This window comes from Lygodium microphyllum, chromosome 4 (genome assembly GCF_053477565.2).
Source record: "Lygodium microphyllum isolate KBCC chromosome 4, Lygodium_microphyllum_v1.1.10, whole genome shotgun sequence".
Taxonomy (NCBI): Eukaryota; Viridiplantae; Streptophyta; class Polypodiopsida; order Schizaeales; family Lygodiaceae; genus Lygodium; species Lygodium microphyllum.
This window is the reverse complement of record NC_141138.1, coordinates 67,071,704-67,093,188: the sequence shown is the minus strand read 5'-3', so window position 1 is coordinate 67,093,188 and position 21,485 is coordinate 67,071,704. Positions and strand designations below refer to the sequence as shown.

General features: G+C 38.0%; 1 protein-coding gene across 1 annotated transcript; it reads left to right on the top strand.

The window, feature by feature from the left end:
• The first annotated feature begins 14,741 nt into the window (after positions 1 to 14,741).
• On the top strand, positions 14,742 to 18,625 carry LOC148037135 (uncharacterized). Its single transcript, XM_087676064.1, has 5 exons — positions 14,742 to 15,573; positions 16,457 to 16,624; positions 16,904 to 17,146; positions 17,266 to 17,463; positions 18,044 to 18,625. The coding sequence occupies exons 1-5, from the start codon at positions 14,998 to 15,000 to the stop codon at positions 18,272 to 18,274; spliced, it is 1,416 nt and encodes a 471-aa protein (XP_087532190.1). The 5' UTR covers positions 14,742 to 14,997; the 3' UTR covers positions 18,275 to 18,625.
• Positions 18,626 to 21,485: the final 2,860 nt, after the last annotated feature.

Here is a 21,485-nt window from a genome sequence, read left to right as displayed (position 1 = left end):
ACCTGTGAATTCTTTACATCCTTAATGTGTAGATGATATAAACCCCCTTGGAATTCTTATATAGCAAGACAATGCATACGTAGGGAAAAGAGGCTCTCACATAGCAAAATCAAGTTCTTCTCCTGTTGTTGTAAACCCAGAAGGTTACCAGTGGGCATTTTTGTCTTGCAAATCTCGGAAGAAATCTATTTCATGATACACAATCAAAAGCCTTATTTTTGACGGCGTTCCTTGTTAGATTGGCCTTTGAGAATCAAACTGCATATGATAGGATAAACAGGCCAATGAAAAGGTGCCCATCCAAAACATGTCTGCATTCCCCCAAAATAAGGCCACTCATCTCTCAATAAGGCCATTTTAACATCAATAAAGAGGAGAAATAATTGTAGAATTGACTCATCTTGGCTCTATAAATGTAAATTTTAAAATGTTTTCCAACATGAAAGGATCTTAAAAAATAAATCTAATTACACTAGCTTATATGTTGTGTAAGGTTGGCACTTCCAATGCTATTTCTATTGGCCTATTGTGAGCTTGATAGCATTGTCAAAAAGGAGCCAATGTCATAAGTAAAAAATTAACACCTTTTTTCCTCATCTATCCAATGCACTCACTTTTCAAAAAATCTCTTTACCATAGGCTACGGGAACCACATCCCCAAAATGTCAGGGTGGTTATAGCATGCCTACTTAACCTAGAGCATAAGGCAAATTGTGGGTTGTCATCTCGAACCCCATGAGTCTAACAGGCAATCAATGACCCATGAGGCATAATTGTTTCCTCTTTTCTTTGGGAGCTCATGTGTGATTATTAAAGAAAAGGAAATTGTGCGTTTTAATTGGCTCATTGACATTAGATGATAGTCAATATGAAATAGTATTGGTTGAGTACATTTTCTACACCTCCAAGACTAGGGCCTAGCATCTTCATTTCTCTTCTCCATTAATCTTCATGACACATTCCTATGTAGACATGATAATAACTTCATGGATCTTCCCTTGGTGCATTAGGCTAATAAACTCATTAACTTGATTTGAAATTCAATAAAACTCGATTCATTTCTATTATTTATGTTTGAATTTTCACAATAACAATTCAAAGGCCCTAAATACAAAATATAATTTTGGTATATTTCCCAATTGTGTATTTTCTTAACAAATCAAAATTTGGGTTCAAAATTTTTGACTAGGGTCAATAAATATTACTTTAAGAAGAATTGGCACACTTTAATAAGCTTTTAGAAGATTGTTATAAGCATGCCTATAAATTCATGAATGTTTTATATAAATAATGAAATTTTCAATATATTCCTCAGTGCTAGCAATTTAGCTTCTATATATCATGTATCAATTTTGAAAGAATTTGCCATAAAATCCATAAATCCATAACATGCAAGGATGTTAAAACCATAGCTCAGAAGTTAGAATGTGGCATTGCTCAATGAACATAATAGCATAGAATTTGTCTTGAGGTGGTTGCATGTGAAATTCCTATATGATAGATGTGCCATTGCATCAACAAGTCATGTTGTGTTAGTCCCATAGGTGGCATTAAATTCCAAAGGATCATCCCTCAAAGCTTTCCCTATTATGAGATCTAAGCCAATTTTCAAAACAAACATGATAACTATACTAAATGTTTTTATAAAGATCTTGCAAGTTCTTAAAAGCATTGGGGATCGCTTTATCAATCTAATGCAAGTAAGCTAGAACCTATGATGTCATTCACATGAGAGAACAAAAGGAATGTGTTTTGCTAAAATGTATCATTCACATGAATGAACATTGTTAAGATGTATAATTGACAATAAGTACTACTAATTACATTTAGAGCAAAGCTATGAAAGTACAATTTTCATAGTTACACAATCAAGCCATATACTTGCAAAAAACCATGTCCATGTTGGAAGCCTTGTACTTGCGAATCATGATACTAGTGTAAAAAGGGGATCTAGATACTACCCTAAATGACACTATAAGTCTACAAATAATCATACAAGGGGTTCTAGACATCCTCCTCAATGCATGAAGCATGATGCATAAGACAGACTTAAGGTCAAAAGGAGTGCTAATGTAGGCCCATAGCTCAAGAGCTAGAAAGAAGATTAAAAGTGAACCTTTAAAATGAATATTACTTGTAAATAAATGACTACCCAAGGAAAAAAGGGATTGCTCTACATTCCTTTAAGAATTTTAGTAGCAAATAACTTTGAGTTACTCATACCTAATAGGCCAATGAAGATGGGAACAAATGTCTAAAATGCTACATGATTTTTCCCTAAAGTGTGACCACCTTCAGTTAGCCAATTAGGCACCAAGGGTGTGCATGGAAATGTGATGCCTAGAGCACAAGGTCTCAACTATGACTGCCTTGAGTGCTACTTGGGCACCAATGGTGTGTGTTAGAAATGTGATGCATAGAGCACAAGGTCTTAATCATGTAATATGAAAGACAAAGAGTTGCATGCAATAATTAGAACTAGTATGTAGAGAGTAGACTAAACAAGAACGAGAGATAGAGATAAGTGAGACAATTGGCTTGCCACTTTGTCAATAATTGATGATCAAGATAAAAATTACTTGGATATAAACTTGGCCAACATTGTGAGGCCTTATTTAGTGGTAGACTTACTCTTAATTTTGAATTATTAATGCAACTTGGTCCTTTTCCATTTGATTCATCCTTATTTCACATACATTTTCAAAGTAGAGTTCTTATGCACATTTGAACTACCAAAGTTTCCTCTCACAAGCTCTTTACATGTTTCCTTCCAAGATTTTTTAATTTGAGGTAATATCCAAAAGTACTAAGTAATGTACTTATATTGAGAAATATTATATATAGAGATTCTTTTACTTTTTTTAGGCCATGTTGGGATTATCATGAATGTTCATAATATAAGGTTCAAACAATTGATTGAGTGTGCATAAGATTTGGGGATGGATGCGGAGAACCCTACTAAACATGAAGGAATAGGATGTTGGTCTATGTTGATTAAGACTCTACAGTAACATTGGAAAGGAAAAATATGGGATTTTCTCACAAGAATGATTAAGATTTTATTAGTTAACACTAAACTTGGACAACGAAGATATTTGTAAAGAATTAGGATTTTTGTGTGTTGTAGTTAGTGAAAGGTTAGATGGTGAAAAAAAATAAATTATGTGTACTCAACTTTGCAAATGCAAGGTAATAAAGACTTTATTTTGATGGCTCTTTTTCCATAGCTAATGCTAGTTATTTGTGATGTAAATAACTTATTTTTTATCAAAACATTTACTTGTTGCATTAAAGCGTGAATTCCAAGCATCTACATGTTTGGTGATGTAAATAGTTATCTTTTATTAAAGTACATACATGCATTAAAGAGAAAAAAGGAGCGCATGAATTCTAATGATGTACATGATTTGAGATCCTGATACTACATAGGTAATCGCTGGCACTATCTTTGTGAGCCTCTTGTATGAGAAGAAGGCATTTATGAGCAATACATTTATTGAGTAGATCGTAGTTTCTACATTGGATGGTGGCTAAGTGTGGCCAACTTGCTAGAGACAAACCATGAAGGGGGTTGCTAGCCTGACTACACACATGTATAGTTATCACTAAACTAGGTCCTTATTTGGAGGGGTTGTCATGGCACAACTTCTCCCACCTTCCTTCTTTCATGGGAGGTGTGGATCCCCCTTGGAGGTTCCCCTCAACTTGAAAGCCATTATGTTAAATACATAGTGTGATTCATGGACCTATCAAATATATTTTTGATGGTTAGATGCTCAAAAGAGCATGCATGCAACACCGTATTTAGAGCATCGATTTGTGGCTTGTTGTACGAACTTTGGTCATGCTTTTGTGTATACAAATCCTTTGATCTCTCTTGTTTCCTGTGTGCTATCGAAGCCCTATTGAAGCTTCCTAGCAAAAGCACATAGCTGTGAAGCATTAATATCTATTTTAATCATCCTAACTCATGAGAGTTGGAGAGATAGTACAACCTTAGCTTGGTGCAAACATACATGCTCATGTTCATCTTCCTATGTGAAAATTGAAGGAAAGGTTGATGGTACCAATCATATGCCATGAAGATTTAAGGTAAAGGCTATCTTATGTACTTACATTTTTTAGGATGACATAGAAGATTGGAATATGAATCCCATTCCACACCAGACCCACTAATCCACAAATATTCCACCTAATATAGATGAAGTGATAATGTGGAACACAAGGGATGCGAATGCCCTATGTCAAATTGTGATCAACATCAAAGACTCAATCTTCATATTGAATATGATGTTGATATTGTTCTAATGGGAGAGGGGTAGAGCTTAAGAGTTTAGTTAAATATTTCTTTAGATTGTTTTTCTATGCAAAACATATAAGGCTAAGGGCAATTCTCAAGCAGAGCTCAATATGAAATAACAAATGAGATGAGGAAGCATAAACTTAAAAATTAACCACCCTTGAGAAGATCTTTGAGGTTGAATCTATCGAAATGTTCATCACTCGGGTCAAGGACTTGTGATATCTAATGGTGGATATTAGAATATAAATTCCAACTAAAGATCTTGTGTGAAGATATCTTTGGATGCTACCTCCAAAATTTTGATATATTAGTTACTTTGTTAAATGTTCAAATTAGAGTTTCACTACTCAACTTTGAGAATTTCTATTCAATCATGTAAGAGGACGAACTATGAAAAAAGGTGAGGTAGGAATTTGAGAATGAGGATATTTCTTTCTCTGCAAAGACAAAGAAAGTGTTAAGTTAAGGGATTTGTGAATCCCTCTGTAACTTCTTGAAAAGATTTGAAGAAGAAGATGATGAAATGCTTCTACTGCATGAAGACTAGACACACCTAAGTGAATGTAGGAAGAAAGCTAGAAATGAGAATAATGGTATGGTTAAATCCACCACACCAACCAAGAAAGTGTCCAATGAGAATGCTCAAATAGAGCTTCAATTATGGGTTGCTATCGGGGAGTTTTTTACAAAAGCAATTTACTCTTCAAAATAAAATGATTGTTGAATCATTGACCATGGTGCCACTCCACTAGTCACAAAGATTGGCATTTCTTGCTATGTCCCATAGGAGATAATGTTGTGCTTGTTGTGGAAAATGATGCAAAATGCTAGCAAAGGCTTAGGAACTATCTTCTTTTTGCCAAGTGACAGAGTTACTAAAAAAGTGTCAGATGTATTTTATATGCTAGATATAAAAAGGGACTCTTTTTGTTCTGGTAACCACTAATCGTGACATGAAGGTCCATGTTGATAAGAATGATACAGATATTACAAATGGTGATGGCACAATTGTTATCAGTAGGGGAGCTCAAAGTTAAAAACTTGTATTTATTCATCTTACAAAAGTTGGTGTTAATTGTAAAACAAAATGGACAATTAACAAAGAAGTAAGTAATCAACACAAAATCATAAACAGAAAAGGCAAATAAAAGGAGAAAGGAAAATAAAAGTACAAATCTAGCAAAGATGCAAGGCATCAAGAATATTTAAGAAATTAATTCTTTTGGCCTACTCACCATGTGTGCACAATATTTTTCGGTTAATGCCCATAGTTATGTAATTATTTGCAATATTATTTTGAGAGCTAGGCTCAACATTTGTGCAAATTGTAATATTTCTTACTACTAGAGAAAGGAAGACCCATAACCAAGCAACGATGGGAGACACTAGCTTTCCACTTGCTTTCAGAAATTGGTTGACATAAACTAAATATGTATGCATGAAGCAAGATAGATCAACAAAGATTCAAAAAGGAGAGATGAACATGCAACTTGGAGTGGGAACCCCAAACTTGAACCCTATGTATAAAATCCAAAAAGTGAATGGATAAGCTCATTCTTGTGTGTGTAAACTTGAGAGATTTGTTTTCTTTGCTTTTATCATATATTCTTGTGCGTCACATTGAGAGTGAGGGAGAGTGAGAGTGTGAGTGTGAGATTGAGGGAGTGAGCGAGGGACTCGAAGAGTAAAGATTCTCTATTATCTGATGTTCTTCTATTTGTTCACTTCTTCTTCTATAGTTTGGAGGCTGAGAGGTGGAGTTGAGGTGAGTTTGGGATATCTCTCTTTCCTCTCCATGTTTCATCTATTTGTTGGATCACTTGAGGGTTTGATTCTGCTAATGTCTACTACTTGGATCTTGGATATATGGATGCCACTCACATGAGGTTTTGAGCTTTGCTTGCTCATTTGGCATTTAACCTTTGTTCCAATGGGATCTACTAGTTGACACTTGGATGTACTACAAAGATTTTGGTTGTACAATTGAGCTTAAGAATATTACAGTGAGACAATGGGACTCATCATGACATGTACATGCTCTCTTGATACTCATTGGATGCAGTTACCCGCAGTTACCCTATCATGGGCTGATTTGATATTTTGTCTCGGACCTGTCCCTTATGTCTATCAAAGTGTTGTCGGTGGTATTTATATGCTTCTGGGTTATGTATTGAGCCTTGCTCATGCATCTGGTAGTTCTCTTCATTTAGCTTGAGACCTACCCTTTGCATAACGTCTATGCCTCTTGCATGTATGGTTACTTGACACATTGCAGTTGTGATAGTCTTTAGTGCTGGTTGTTCCTGGCTTTTCTTTTCTTGGTTGCTCACAGTTGATTGTTTGGATATTGTTGCAATTTGCAATTTATAATAGCAACTTGTCATTTCAGTTCTATGCATTCTATTTGAGGGCAGTCACTTGGATTTGACAGTTTCTTGCCTACAATTTGTGGAAAACTCATTACTTTTTGCCATTCTATGCACTTGCTTGGTCCCATTATGACAGGTGGTTCTCATGACAATGCCATCTTTAATATTGACAAGTTGGATGGCACCAACTATAGCTATTAGAAGGCCCAAATCTCAAAAGTTTTAGTATAGAAAATGTAGATTAAGCCTTTGAAACATGAGCGTGTCAAGCGTAAATGTATTAATGTAGATGATTGGGTTGAACAGGATGTGCTATGTAAGTCTACAATCATTTTGTCCCTCTCTAAGTAGGTTTTCTATAATGTCTCTGATGGGAAAACTGCATGGGACTTATGGGATAAGATTTGCAATGTCTATGACAAGCGTAGCCTTGCTTGTCAGATGTATTGGCTAAAGCAACTCATGGACCTTTGCACAAAGGAGAGCACTTCCATATCAACCCACTTAAATGAGTTTCATTCCATTCTTAGCCATTTGTCTTCACAGGGTATTGATTTTGAGGATAATCTCCCTCCCTTGTTCCTCTTGGTTATACTGTATGAATCATGGGATACATTTCATATTTCTATGTTTGTAAGCATGCCTACTGATGGGCTAAAGTTGCAAGATGTGGAGGGTACACTCTTGAATGAAGAAATTAATAGAAAGAATGTCGATGCTTCTCACACTTCTCATGCTTTGACAATTAGAGGTAATAATAGTAGGAGCAATAATGATCACCGTGGGAGAGACTCTTAGCAGTCTCGTTCTAAGTCATATGGACAGTCTCGCAATAAGGCTCGTGGTCGTAAGTTCTCATTGACTTGTCATTACTATGGGAAATCAAGACATATTTGGCCATAGTGCCATAAAATACGCGAGGACAAGCGTAAGGAAAAGGGCAAGGGTAAAGTACATGACAAAAATGATGATCGCAGCATTGTCCCTAGCAAGTCCAATGTTAAGATTGAAGAGATTAATGTTGTGCAAACTGATTCTGATAATGATTTCATACTTGCAGCTTCTTCTCTTGATATTTCACAGTTGACTAATGCCTTGTTAGGATATACTCAGTGTTGGTTGATAGATTCAAGGGCTTCCTTTCATGTGACCCCTCATCAAGAGTGGTTTTACTCCTATTGTAGTATGACTAGATTTGTCTATTTGGATACCAACTTGGCATTAGAGATAGTTGGTATTAGTGATATCCAACTACGTTTTGGTTCAGGTGACATGTTCACTCTTCATAATGTACATCATGCGCTGGCTCTCACATGAAGAGCCTTATCTCTTGGCACTTTGGATGATGCAGGTTATGTGGTCTCTTTTGGTGATTCCTCTCATAGAAGATTACTCGTGGGAATCTTGTCATTGCACGTGGTGCTAAGTCCAATAGTCTCTATCCCTTGCTTGTATCTGGGTCAATTGACCATGTTTTGGCAGTGGATGTAGTTCCACATGTATCTCTTCAGCATAATCGTCTTAGGCACATGTCTTTGAAAGGAATGAAAATGGTTATTGTTTGTAGTATATTCCGCCCCTTGACTATAAGTGTTTTGAGTCTTGTGATAATTGTTTATATGGCAGGTAGACACATAATATGCATATAAAGTTTGGTATGACACACATGGATGAGCCTTTGGCTTGTTCATTCAAATATATATGGTTCCATGTCTTGCAAGTTATTATGTAGTGTAAAGTATTTCGTTACCTTCATTGATTACTATGCACACATAAGGTCAAGGCATACCCTATTAAGCAGAAATTAGAAGTCTTGACTACATTTTAATGTTGGCTTGCCCTCGTTTAGAACTAGTCTAGGTGTAGGCTAGAATGCCTAAGGTTAGATAATGGACGTGAGTATGTCTCTAAAGCCTTTAAGTAGTTTTGTGAGATGAGCGGGGTATTAAGTGTCAATTGAATGCCTTGTACACCCCACCTCAGAATGGTATGGCTGAGCGCATGAATAGGAAAATTGAGGAGCGAGATCCTAATATGCTTAGCTAGGTAGGCTTACTGCAACATTTTTGGGTCGAGGCAGTTACTACTATTGTCCACTTGATTAATCAATCCCCATATATTGCTATTGACTATTAGGTTATAGAGGAGGCATGGTCTAGTAGCCATGATGTTATTTTCCATGAGGAGAAAATGCATTAGCACATGAGCATGTTATTGAGGTACACAGGGTGATATTTTAGGAGAAGCCTCTTGCTATTGCATAGCCAGCTAGATAGCCTACATCAGTGCTAGTGCTCCAGTGGTCCAAGTCCCTGATGCTCCATAGAATGTACATGTCCCATAGCCTATTGTTTTGAGGTGGAATACTAGAGATAGTTTGAGTGGTTTGCACCTTGTATGCATTATGTTATGGTGACAAATACTGGTGAGCCTCTTACTTATGATAAGGCTATGCATAGAGGTGATAGTCATTCTTTGAAGAGGGCCATGTAGTCAGAGTACGACTCACTATAGAAAAATCATATGAAAACCATACATGTAATTTGGTTCATTCCCTACTACTGGAAAGCATGCTTTGCCATGCAAGTGGGTGTACGAGTTTAAAAGTATCCCTAGATACCCCAAGTAAGTATACAAGGCCAAATTGGTTGCTAAGGGTTTTAAGAAGGAGTATGGTGTGTACTTTGATGAAGTCTTTTCTCTTATTGTAAAGATGACTATCCTACTCTAGGTACTGTCTTTGGTTTCTTAGCTTGACTTGGATCTTTATCAAATGGATGTCAACATGGATTTTTCTTCGTGGGGACTTGCATGATGAGATCTACATGGAGCAACCCAAGGGCTTCGTAGAACCTGGCAAGGATCATGTAGTGTATAGATTGAGAAAGAGCTTTTATAGCCTTAAGTAGAAACCTAGGAATGGTACCACAAGTTTGATGATGTTATGCAATCATATGGATATTCTCATAGTGATATGGATCCATGCTTATACATGAAGAAGGCCATGATGGGAGCCTTGTGATTTTGATCCTCTATGTGGATGATATGTTGATTGCTGGGAGCACTTATGATAAGTTGGATGCCTTGAAAGGTCAGCTCAAGAAAAGATTTGAGATGATGGACATGCCTCACATATTCTTGGGATGCACATTGCACATAATTGCTCTAATGGGCTCCTTTACTTGTTAAAGAAGGAGTACATCTAGAAGGTCCTTGAGTGGTTTCATTTGCAGGATATTAAGCCTATTGGTTTTTCTTTACCTTCTCATGTGAAGGTATGATGAGCAAAAGGCTAAAATGGCCAAGATCCCTTATGCATTTGCAGTGGACAGTTTGATGTATGCCATGATAGTGTCTTGACATAACATTTGCAGTGGGAGTTGTGGTATGCTATACAACCACACTGGTAGAGATGGCATTGGAATACTGTCAAGGATATCATGAGGTACTTGAAGGGCACAATAAATATGTGCGTCTATTATGATGGCTAGGAAATAGCAGTCATGGGATACACTGGCTCCAATTATGTAGGACATGTAGGCGGTAGGAAGTCCACCTCTAGCTATGTCTTCATCTTCGTTAGAGGTGTTGTTTCTTGGATGTCCAAGGTGTAGAAATGCATGGCCCTATCTACTACTAGAGGTAGAGTATGTTGCAGTCACTGAGGCTTACAAGGAGGCTCTCTGGTTAGGTCGTTTGGTGGCAGACCTTGGCATTAATGATGTGGTCCCTATACTACATTCGCATTCAATGAGTGCTATTCAGTTGACTGAGAATCTGGTCTTCCATGTGAAGATGAAGCACATTGAGGTGCGTTACCATTTTATTCGAGAGGTCATTGAGGACAAGTCCATTGAGTTTGTCAAAATCTCAATTGACTAAAATCCTATAGATCTGCTCACTAAAAATCTCTCAATAGAGCATTTTGCCTTCCTTAGGAAATTGATGGGCATTGAATGAGATGACATATTTTCTCATCCTATTGTACTCTATGTACACTGATACTTTGTCACCTTCTTTCTTGTTCTCTCCTCACTTGTAGGGGTACATTCATCTCTAAGTGGGAGGTTGTTGTGGGTAAATGTGCATGTGTCTAACTACCTATGTATTAGTTACAATGGCGGTCTCTGCACTGTGTATTAGTTACCCCACACCTATACCTTGCAAGTGGTGGGTGCCCTTCATTGTCACTTCATTCTTTATTCTTTCAATCACATGTAAATAAAGGGAAGGCTGGTCACACATTATGATTGTTGGAGTTCCCACATCTTCCCTCTCTCTCTTTCTCTCTCTCTCTCTCTCTCTCTCTCTCTCTCTCTCTCTCTCTCTCTCTCTCTCCTTCCACCATAGCTCTTGCTTTTGCTCCGTGCTTCCACTTCAAGGCTCACTTCCTTCATCACAAACTCTTGGTTGTTTGTTTGCTTGCTTGAAATAGTGAAAAGAGAGTAGATGGTTATAAGATGGGATTGTGAGCAAAATGTGTGAGAGACGGTTCAATCCAAGAGCATTGAAGCTCTTGAAATAATAAGAGTCCCATCCAAGTCCCACATATCATGTGTGTAACTCGATATTTTTTATTCAATTGCTAGGATATATGCGGAATTAGCTACTCCAAGACACTCACAATCCCACCATGCAGTATAATAAGAGGCATATGAGCTAGAGATTGTGATAGAGAGGCACGATGCCACTCTCACGATTTTGTGCTACATTTTATACAAAATGTTGTCGTGTTGCTATGCGGACACAGTGTGAAGAAACTTGGATTGCATCATCATCCAGCTTTCTTATTGATCTAGAGAGTCAATGTCATTTTAGTCATTAGTGTTAGTGTCCATAGTATATTTATAAGAAATAATATTTTGGATATTATTTCTAATAAATATACTAAAAAGGTGTAGAAAACTTCTAGAATAGGGTGACATGCAAAAAGCAAGTGGCCTTTTAGTCATTTTTGGGAGATCTTATGCAAATAGAAGGGGCTTTCAAATTCATGTGGTGCACGATCGCAGTTTTCAGGCAGCAAATAGCACTCCGAAGGGAGAGAAGAAGAAGGATCGATCTAGGAGAATTCGGAGTGGGTGGTTTACCACCCTTTCGGAGCCAATGGAACCATCAGATTTTCCATCTAAGAGAAACAGAGAAGAAGCTAATGTTTGGTGCGCATTTTTAGTCTACTGAGGAGCTCCAAGAGATCTAATGCTTGGAGATTGCTTTTGAGTAGTCATAGACACGGATTTTGTTTATCTTCTTAGGTTCTATCAATACATAGTGCTTTGATTCGTCTTTATCTTGTATATCTCTTGTCTATTCTTTTTCTTCTCCTCTATCTCCTATTCTCTACTTCCTTCTCTTTCTGATCCTCGATGGAATTGACCTTTTGACTAATGTCCCTCTGATAATGTACATGGCTAGAGTAGGTTAGAGTAGGAGATTGGAATAGATAGAATTGATTTGAGATTGTTATTTGATTGATGGAGTAGATTCAAGTAGATAGGTATCAACAATGCATGAAAAAACTTTCAAAGTAGTTTCTCTAATTGTTTGTAGCAGATGTTTGATTTGCTTTGATTGATGATTGCTATGGAGGATTAGTTGGGCATATTGCTTAATCATTTATTGAGACAATATCGATTGTGTTGAGGAAGAGATTTGAGAAAAAATTTGGACTAGAGACAATAGATTGGGCCTTTGGATAAAACATCATGTGGGTTACATTTGAATGCAATTCACTCAGATGTAACTCACTCAAGTGTTGTAAGCATTGACATCGGAGAAGAACCCTTTAGGTGATAATTGATAGGAAAGAGAGATATCTTTTCCAAATAAAATGTTTAAGGGACTGGATGTGTATTGAAAGGGAAAATGATATTGGAATGACTCACTTGTCAGAGGAAGTTAATGACTCTACTATCAAAATATTATAAAATATTATAAAATGAAATACTAGTAATGGCCCATTAAAGAGAATACCATTCAAGGTAGAGAGAGAGAGAGAAAGGACTTGATGTCCATTGAATGCATAGCCACTTTGGCCTTTATGACAAATGGTAGGTTGGTTGGATTCAAATATCTAGGTGCTAATACTTAAATGACCACACTCAAATGAAGAGTGCATGAACACTAATATTTGGATCAACATTAAGCAGTAAGACATTAGAATTCACACTTCAAGACAATCATTTAGAAGCACAATTAGATTTGCATATCGATGGTAGCACTTGAATTGGAACATTTGGGTGAGCACTAGAAGACCAACATTCAAAATCCACACAATTGGATCTAAGTGACCCATTTGGTTCCCATTCCATCCTCTTTAGAATCAAGTAGAGAAAGGGTCTTTGGCCATGAGAGAGAAAGAGGGAGATATACAAGAGCAAAGAGGAGGACATAGGAAGCACAAGTAGGTAGGAAGAGAGAACAAATTACTCCACTTAGTGAGAGCACCATTCCCTTCTCAATGTGTGAGCAAGTTCAACATGTGAGCACCATTCCCTTCTCAACGTGTGAGCAAGTTCAACATTTTCCTTCGTTGTGTATAAAGGTTACTCTATTTGCTTTGCTAGAGCTTAAAAGAATATGCAGAGGATTACAAGTTAAAAAGCACAAGGATTTGTTGAGTGGACGAGAATGGAGCATTTTGCTCTCTAGCAAAAATTACCTAATCTTTTGAGTATTGCCAATTTGATCATGACAGGCCCATTTTGATTCCAACCCTTGACTACAACTCTTGTCATAGCTCTCTTGAAAAAGAGATTGTAGAAGTAAAGCATGGCTTACACAAGGAGTTTGCCATTAAGGACCTTGGATTGCTAAGATACTTCTTGGGCATAGAAATGATAAATATGTCAAATGGAATTTGGTTGGTACAAAGAACAATATTCCTTGGAGATGTTGGAAAAGTATGGTATGACTACATATAAGCCGGTTGATACATCATTGGACCAAAATGTGAAGATGGTTGATGATGGATAGTATGTTGAAGGCATTACTATGTTTAGGAAGATGATTGATATCTGATCTACTTGACCATAACAAGGCAAGATTTTGAGTTATGCAATTGCATTGATAAAAAGACATTGGAAGGTTTTACCTTGATAATTAGTGAGGGCTTGGGCGACACCATGTTGTTGGTTGGGGCCTCATTGCTTTATGGCTATATAGATGTAGCCACGCTTTTCCTCCTCCTTTTGCAATGATAATCTTGCATTTTTATATGTGGTATCAATAATGAAGTCAGCTACTTTATCCAATGTGAAACTAGCATGATGCAAACCCTCATGGAACACCTCTAGACCATCCTATCTAGATATTAGAGAAATGGGAAATAATCATCCAAGATTTCCATCATAGTCTCACCAAATCCTCTATTTGAAGTTTGATGATAGGCAGTGTGATACATGGTCTTAAAAATGATGCACTTCTCTATGGATCTCCCTCTTCTTTGTTTCCATAAAGTGGTATCTTAGCTTATTGCATAGTCGATTAGGTTTGAGATTCTAATTTTACTCAAACCTAATAGGATTTTAGCTTGTAAACTAAATTTTTGAAATAGTGTAAATTTCTATGTCCAAATCACTTGATTCGCAGGTTTAAGAAGAGTCCAATGAAACGTCATATGTTTTTCAAGAGTGTTTTTCCCAAACATTGTAGGGTAAGGGGGCCAGTAATAGTAGGAGTGACTTTTTGTTGTAAGTAAGAACTTATAACATATGACTTAAGGTTGTTTTTCAAAACTCATAAACCATTAACTTGCATGTCTTTTCAATGAGGCTCCAATGTGCACTTCTTTAGTGGGAGTTTTTCACAACACAGAAGATCATATCTGCAACCGCTGCGGAGGGAAAGAAAGAGTACAGTACCTACCTAGAGATGCGTGATGGTGAAGTGACAAATTTTAAAAAAAGAAGACTGTGTCACGATTGAAGTGACAAGAAGTAACTAGTATGAGAGATAATTACCAATTTGAAAGTTGAGATTTCAGGCATCCAAGTTATATGGCACTACACCACCCCTTTACCCTACCAAGTTCCAACGCCCTTGAAGCAATTAATTGCCTTCCAACCACTTGGAGGCCAAGTTACACGATAATAATACGCAGTGACGATGATGATATTGGTGTCGAACCTTGTTTCCTCGACACGTCAGGAATGGCCTACTTTCGGACGTGGAGAGCAGGCAGGATGCATGCAGATCGAGACACAGTCATGAGCTCTTCGGCTATGGCTACCACCGCACAGTCGGCTCCCCAGCTCACCACCACATCCAAAAGCAACAACAGGAAGAACCAATCACGGCAAAGCAGCGGGACAAGCTCGCCTTTCGATGGAGTACTTGATTTGCCGCTCTAATTCTCCTTGTTTTATGCCCAATTACAAGCGTGATCGGTCCCTGCCATATCAAGGTCAAGCACAGTCTCTGCCAAAATCTTGTCTCTGCAGCAGAACAGCCTCGACATCTGCGTACACCTTATCGAAAGGAGCAAGAACTAGAACAGGAGGAGGAAGAGCAAAAGGGGGAGTCGTCATGTGCAGCGCCTCTCCTTCTCAAGAGAAGGTGGATATGGTGACCCGGATCTCGCCTGCTGACACAGCCAAGGCCGAGGACCTTGCTTACACCTCCCAACATCCTTGGGACCCTCACAGTCCTTCGTTCAGCCGCCTCTTGCCAGAGGCCTTGCGGCCGTACCCTTCGTTTGAGGGCTGGTTCCTTCGCATTGTCGATTTCGACAACTTGGTTAGCGTCGGTGTGATCATGGCCACTAATTATGCCACTGCCGAGAGTCAGGTTACCCTCTTGTTTGCACTTTCAGACAAGCATGCAGCACCCGCTAGCGCCAGCAATGGGAACTCTTCCGGACTAGAAGCTGGTCGGACATATGCAGTGTATGCTAGGTCCAAGGTATGCAATCTGATAGCTATGTATGTTGAATCGTAAGTGGTTCTTGAGTTTCATCTTTCTGACTTAATTGTATGTGTATCTCACAAGAAGCTCTAGACAAAGCCCCACTAGAATTCCATTGTGAATTATGACAACATCACAAGCTTCCGGGTGTGGCCCACAGCCCGCTGCCCCCAATTGCACCTAGCTAGATATGAGTGCCTCCAGAGCAGAAGCTCATGATGTTGAACACTATGAAGGAAAAGCAAGGAAAAAGAGCCCCTTTTCCCACATAGGAAGATGCCAAAAACTTCTTGTGAAAGGGTAGACAAATCATCCTGCGATGTGCATAGCACTTATGGGAGTGTAAGGATGTATATTCTCCATCCTGTAACAAAACCCCCTAATCCCAGGACATGAACATTATGATGTGTGACCAGTGCTTTAGTGTCTAAATGGCAGGTATAGGAGTTTGCATTCTCTTCCCATTTTCTTTCCGGAATAATTCACAACACTGAGAATTATCTCCATGAAGCAGTTCAAATTTTGATTCTTAGTAAATACATCTTATTTTTGAGAACATTAAACCACATGAATATAGACCTGTAGATGAGAGATGAGAAGGGACATTCTGTCTGGGAGCACTTGAGCTAATGGCTCACTTAGCATGCGATATTGTCATAGAGAAGCCATGTTGAGTGTGGATGTTTTTCTGCAGATATTTGACATGAACCAAGTCGCCCTCAATGAAATGTGTCATAATAATTCTTTCTTTTACATCTCAACTGTCGCTTTTTCATTTTGGAAGGATTGTTCTGTTGTTTACATGACATTAATGTACACATTCTTATCCTCTCTTGTCTCTGACCACATTATGGTCAATCTTTGTTTCTTTCTTTTGCAGGAATCAAAATTTACAATGTTTCCTCCCAGCCATGACTCGAAAGAAAATACCCCAAAAGGCTTTGAATGGGAAGGACCGAATCTTGGCCATATTGTTGCTAAACCACATGAAACATTCATGGATGTCACAGTCGAGGGATACAAATTGACATCACACATGGTTCATGAGGTCTCTCTCTCTCTCTCTCTCTCTCTGTGGATTCAAAAAAAGATTGGCCTTTGAATGTGTGAACCTCTCTGAAGTCGCATGAATACACATGCAAATATGCAATATATGACATATGTACATGTATACTTCCAGAAGTAAAAGAAAAAAAGCATGCATGCATGCAAACATGACTGTGCTCAAGTTCATGAAACCCATCCTGTATGATGTATTCCGTCCCTGAGATTTCTGCAGTTGGACAAATGCAGTCGTTTTTGACTTGCAGCAAGTGTGTATAACCAGGTTCCGTGGGATGCTGATGACTCAGAGAAAGGCCCTGAGGGTTGGGCTAGGAGAGTTACATTCCTTCCAACTCACTGGTATGTTTATAGTCTAGGTTCACAAGCAACTTATGAGCTCTCAAGCAAGGAGAAGGGTTTGCATGTCAAGGGACATGGTTTGGCACACCAAGAGAAAAATTGGGGGTTGACTTTTCCAGATGGCCATGTTTGGATGCAGGCATTTTCGAATGACAATAAACATCAGGTATCCATGTAACTGTGCCCTTATTGTATATGAAGCTTCAAAAGCAATCAGAAGGTCAGTAGGTTGTCTTCTTATGTACTAATTTATGGGCTATCAATGTCTTCTTTTGTCATGGGAAGGTGGTTGCATCAGGTGCCTACTTCAGATGTGGGGACAAAGTGAAGTCACCTTACATATTTGCAATGGGTTACCGCTCTCCTAAAGTCAAGATTGATATGAGGGCAAATGATCCTGGGGTTGTGTTTAAAGACATTGAAATCTTGCCTTTGGAAAGAAAGGTCTCTCTATCAGCTGTTGGCCCTGCACACATAGTCAAGGTTATTTCTCAATTTCTTATAATCCCAATAATGTATAGCTTCCACATTTGGAATATAGTTTTTGTGTTTGGTGTAATCTCTATTTGATGCACAGGAACCTGACAGGTAGATTGACCAATATGAGGTGTTTGGAACTCTGTGGTATAAAAGTCAAATTGTTGACCAATGTGAAGTGTCTAGGACTCCCTAGTAAAATTTCCTGATACAAAAATAAAGTGTTACTCCAAGAGAGGAAACTTATTTTATCACCTTGAATGTTAAATCTAACCTTTTGATATAAGAATGCAATGAAATGTGTTTAGAAGCTGTAATTAGTCTGCCTTTACAGGATACATCAAAGCTGTTATTAAATTTAAACACAGTGTGATGAGATCATGAGCAATGCAAACATATTGAAGAAACTCACATGTGTTCTTCATTAGCTTTCCGATGTGTACAAAATTCTCCTTTTAACTGTTGTGATCCTTACAACCACTTTTGATTCTGTACTGCAGTTCTTCCTCTAAACAAGGTCTGTGGTTGCTACTTTTGCCGGATTAAAAATTCAAGGGTAGATATGATTGTGCACTGTCTTTTGCAGATCAAGTGTGCTGCACCACCAGATAGCTTCTCAACTCCTCTATTATGCCCAATTGGAAAGGTTTCATGGCAACCTGCGTGTCGAGAATCATATGGTGCAGTATTGGAGCTTGAGGTTTTTGAACATTCAGTATGGGGAGTCACTGAGAATCAGAAGCTGATTGAGAGACAGGTGTTCAACAGTGCTGGACTTGAGTTTGGAGAAGATTTGATGAAGGCAGCTGAGGATTGAGCCGACGAATGCTGTAAATTTGTTGTTAGTCATGAAGCACAAAAAATGGTTTTGTAGATATACGATGGTTTAGGCTCGAGCATATTTTACACGATCTCTACTTTCTAATTGTACAACATATTTATAATTAGGAAGCTTGTGAGAAGGAACATCCTGATCCACTTAAATTTTGTAATTCCTACTTTGTCCACACATGACTATCATGATCATGATCATCATCTAGTGCATCACTACTAAATGCATACCAATTGCTCATCTCGTAAAAAATAATCTCCGTGCTATCCAAAACTCACCACTAACAATGATATCCTTTTTGCTCCGTAAAGTATCCAATCAAAATACATATTTATGCCTTTGAGTCTAATTTCTTTCTTACCTCATTAGGCATGTGAACATATACAATATAACCAAACACTTTGAAGTGTAATACATTACAAAAAAATTTCTTGCCTATAAAATACTCTTTAAGAGCTATACCATGAACTATAGTTGTGAAATACCTATTCATAATATAAACAATAATATGAATAGCTTGACAAAAAATACTTTGTAATATTTTTTTCAATTATCAATGTCCATGTAACTTTTTCAATATATATATATATATATATTTTGGGCAATTCCATTATGATGTAGGATATACTTGTATATAAACTATCATTTATTTCATGAGATCTTAAGAAATTATTGAGCTCATTGGAGGTAATTTTTTTTTCATTTGATCTCAATCACTAAGTATATTTTTGTTTTAATAACATCCTTGAAAGTTTTGAAGTATTCAAATACTCAACTCTTTTTCCTTGTAAAATTTATTCATAGATCCTCATCTATGAACTATTGACTCAAATTACTTAGTAAATTGTGTGGTAACTTGCACAATAAAAAAGAGACATTTTGAATTATCATTACATTTTTATACTCCATTAATATTAATATCTTCCAAGATCTTTTTCACCTCTCTCTCTCTCTCTCTCTCTCTCTCTTTTATCCTCCATTTTCTCAATCTTTTCTCTTCCTTTCTTCGTCTCTCTCTCTCTCTCTCTCTCTCTTATTCTCCATTTTCTTAATCTTTTTTCACTCCCTTTCTTTGTCTCTCTCTCTCTCTCTCTCTCTCTCTCTGTCTCTTTTTTAATCTTCCTCTCTTTCTTGCTCTTTTAAATTTTCTCAATTTTATTTTTTTCTCTTGATATTTTTCCTTTTTTTAAATCCTTCCTCTTAATCTTTCTATATTTTCCTTTCTTTGAATCTCTTAATATCTTTCTCGTTATTCAAGTTGAGAGAGAGTGTGAGAGAAACATAGGGGCTAAAATATCAGTGTTGTATGTTTTTTTTTCACTTCATTATTCATCACACTAATAAATGACATATAATTAAATTAGGTTAAGAGCGATAATGTGCTTGAAGGAGGAGATTACTCATTCAGACATCAAGGTAAGCTCACTACACCTCGATAGGATCGAAGGCACGTTAGCTAGGTGAGAGATAGCAATTTGTGCTCACTTGAAATGCTTGAAGCAATAAGCGGTCTGTGGGTCTTGACGGTTGAGCGTGAGCTCCCTCTACATTTTAGTTCCATTGTCGGGACCAATGGATTCAAGCTTGAGCACTTGCGTATCTCAAATCAAGCAATGAAATAAGGGTTTTATTCTCGAATCGGAGCTTGAGATATGTAAGAGATTTTGGGATTTTAATCTTTGCAATAGGTAAGTATTTCAGGTTTTTTTACGATTAAGCAAATAGAAGAAATAACTTTAATATTTGGGTTTTGATTTTTGTTGCATTTAGAGTAAAACAGGATCGAGAAATCGAAGCAAAAAGCTTTAGGGTTGCTGTTATAAAATAGACCTAAACATGACATAAACAAGGAAGAAATGGAAAAAAAGAGCGCTTAGATGTGTTAATATCGTAAGGGGAGTGATCGGAAAGATTAAGCAGTAGTTGGGCAAGGGTTTAAAACCCAAGAGATCAAGGGAGGGCTCATTTGCAACAATAGCATAAAGAGAGAGAGAGAGAGAGAGAGAGAGAGAGAGAGAGAGAGGACTTTACGTTGAGCGAGCTTCTCATGAAGCGACTATTAGATAACACATTTGCAGAGCAGAGTAAAGTAGTACTTACGACCTCATTGCTCATGGGGCTAGGAGTCAACCAAGACTCCAAGAGCCAATAAAAAATCCCAGCAGTTGCGAAGCAACTAGACAAGTATTAGTCGAATGATGATCCATACAGCTTCATAGAGCAATTCAAGCAGGTCTGCAAGGCCAATGGTCTCATCGATCTCACCTAGTGTTCGCAAGCCTTCGGTCTGTGCCTAGGTGATAAGGTTAGGATTTGCTATACGAGCTTAGATACCATAGAGCACAATAATTTCAATAATCTTAAGAATCTCTTTATTAAGAGATTCTCGAAGACTGGGTACTTGAACAATTTGATAGTGCGGTTGATGAACGTAAAGCAAAAAGACAAGGATATACATGACTACGTTACCCATGTGTGGAGTCTCTTTAAGATAATTTTGACAAGGACTAAGAGAGCGGTGTTCACTGTCTTTATCAATTGGATACGTAGTGAAGATATCTACAAGGCCTTGGCATGCAACTCAAGCTTGTAGTGAGATGCATTGACTAGGGTCTTTGAAGAGGCCATTTGAGTGGATGACCAGCTTAAGGAGAGGAGCTCCAGGAGCTCAAATCGAGACAAGGCTAGCTCTAGAACCTCAGAAGGATACCCACATCCAATGAACGGTCAGTCCCAAGTAGCCAAGATAAGGGAAAGAGTGCTACCAGAGCCAAGAGTTAGCAGAAATGAAGATGGAGTTAGCAAAACTATAAGAGATGATGAGGACACCTATGTGCCCACACATTCAATGCATGGATTGTGGTAGAAACCACCTGCCAGATGAGTGTTAAGACCTTAGGTCTTGACCATGTGCCAATTGTGGTAGGTTCGTCGGCCATGATGCCATATATTGTAGACTGTCGAGGAGACTCCCATACTCGCAACCTTACAACTAGCTTTACCTAGGAAATAGGCCGCTAACTTTCTTCGGGAGGGGAGCCCCATTGGCTCTCTCAGCACCTAATGACGCTAAACCAGCCATTTCTAGGATGGAGATAATTCCACAAGCATATCTCGGCCACTTGGACCTTTCGTAATCCATCCATCGAGGGACACTCCAGTTCACTATGTGGAGGAGCCAAATGATGACGAGCCC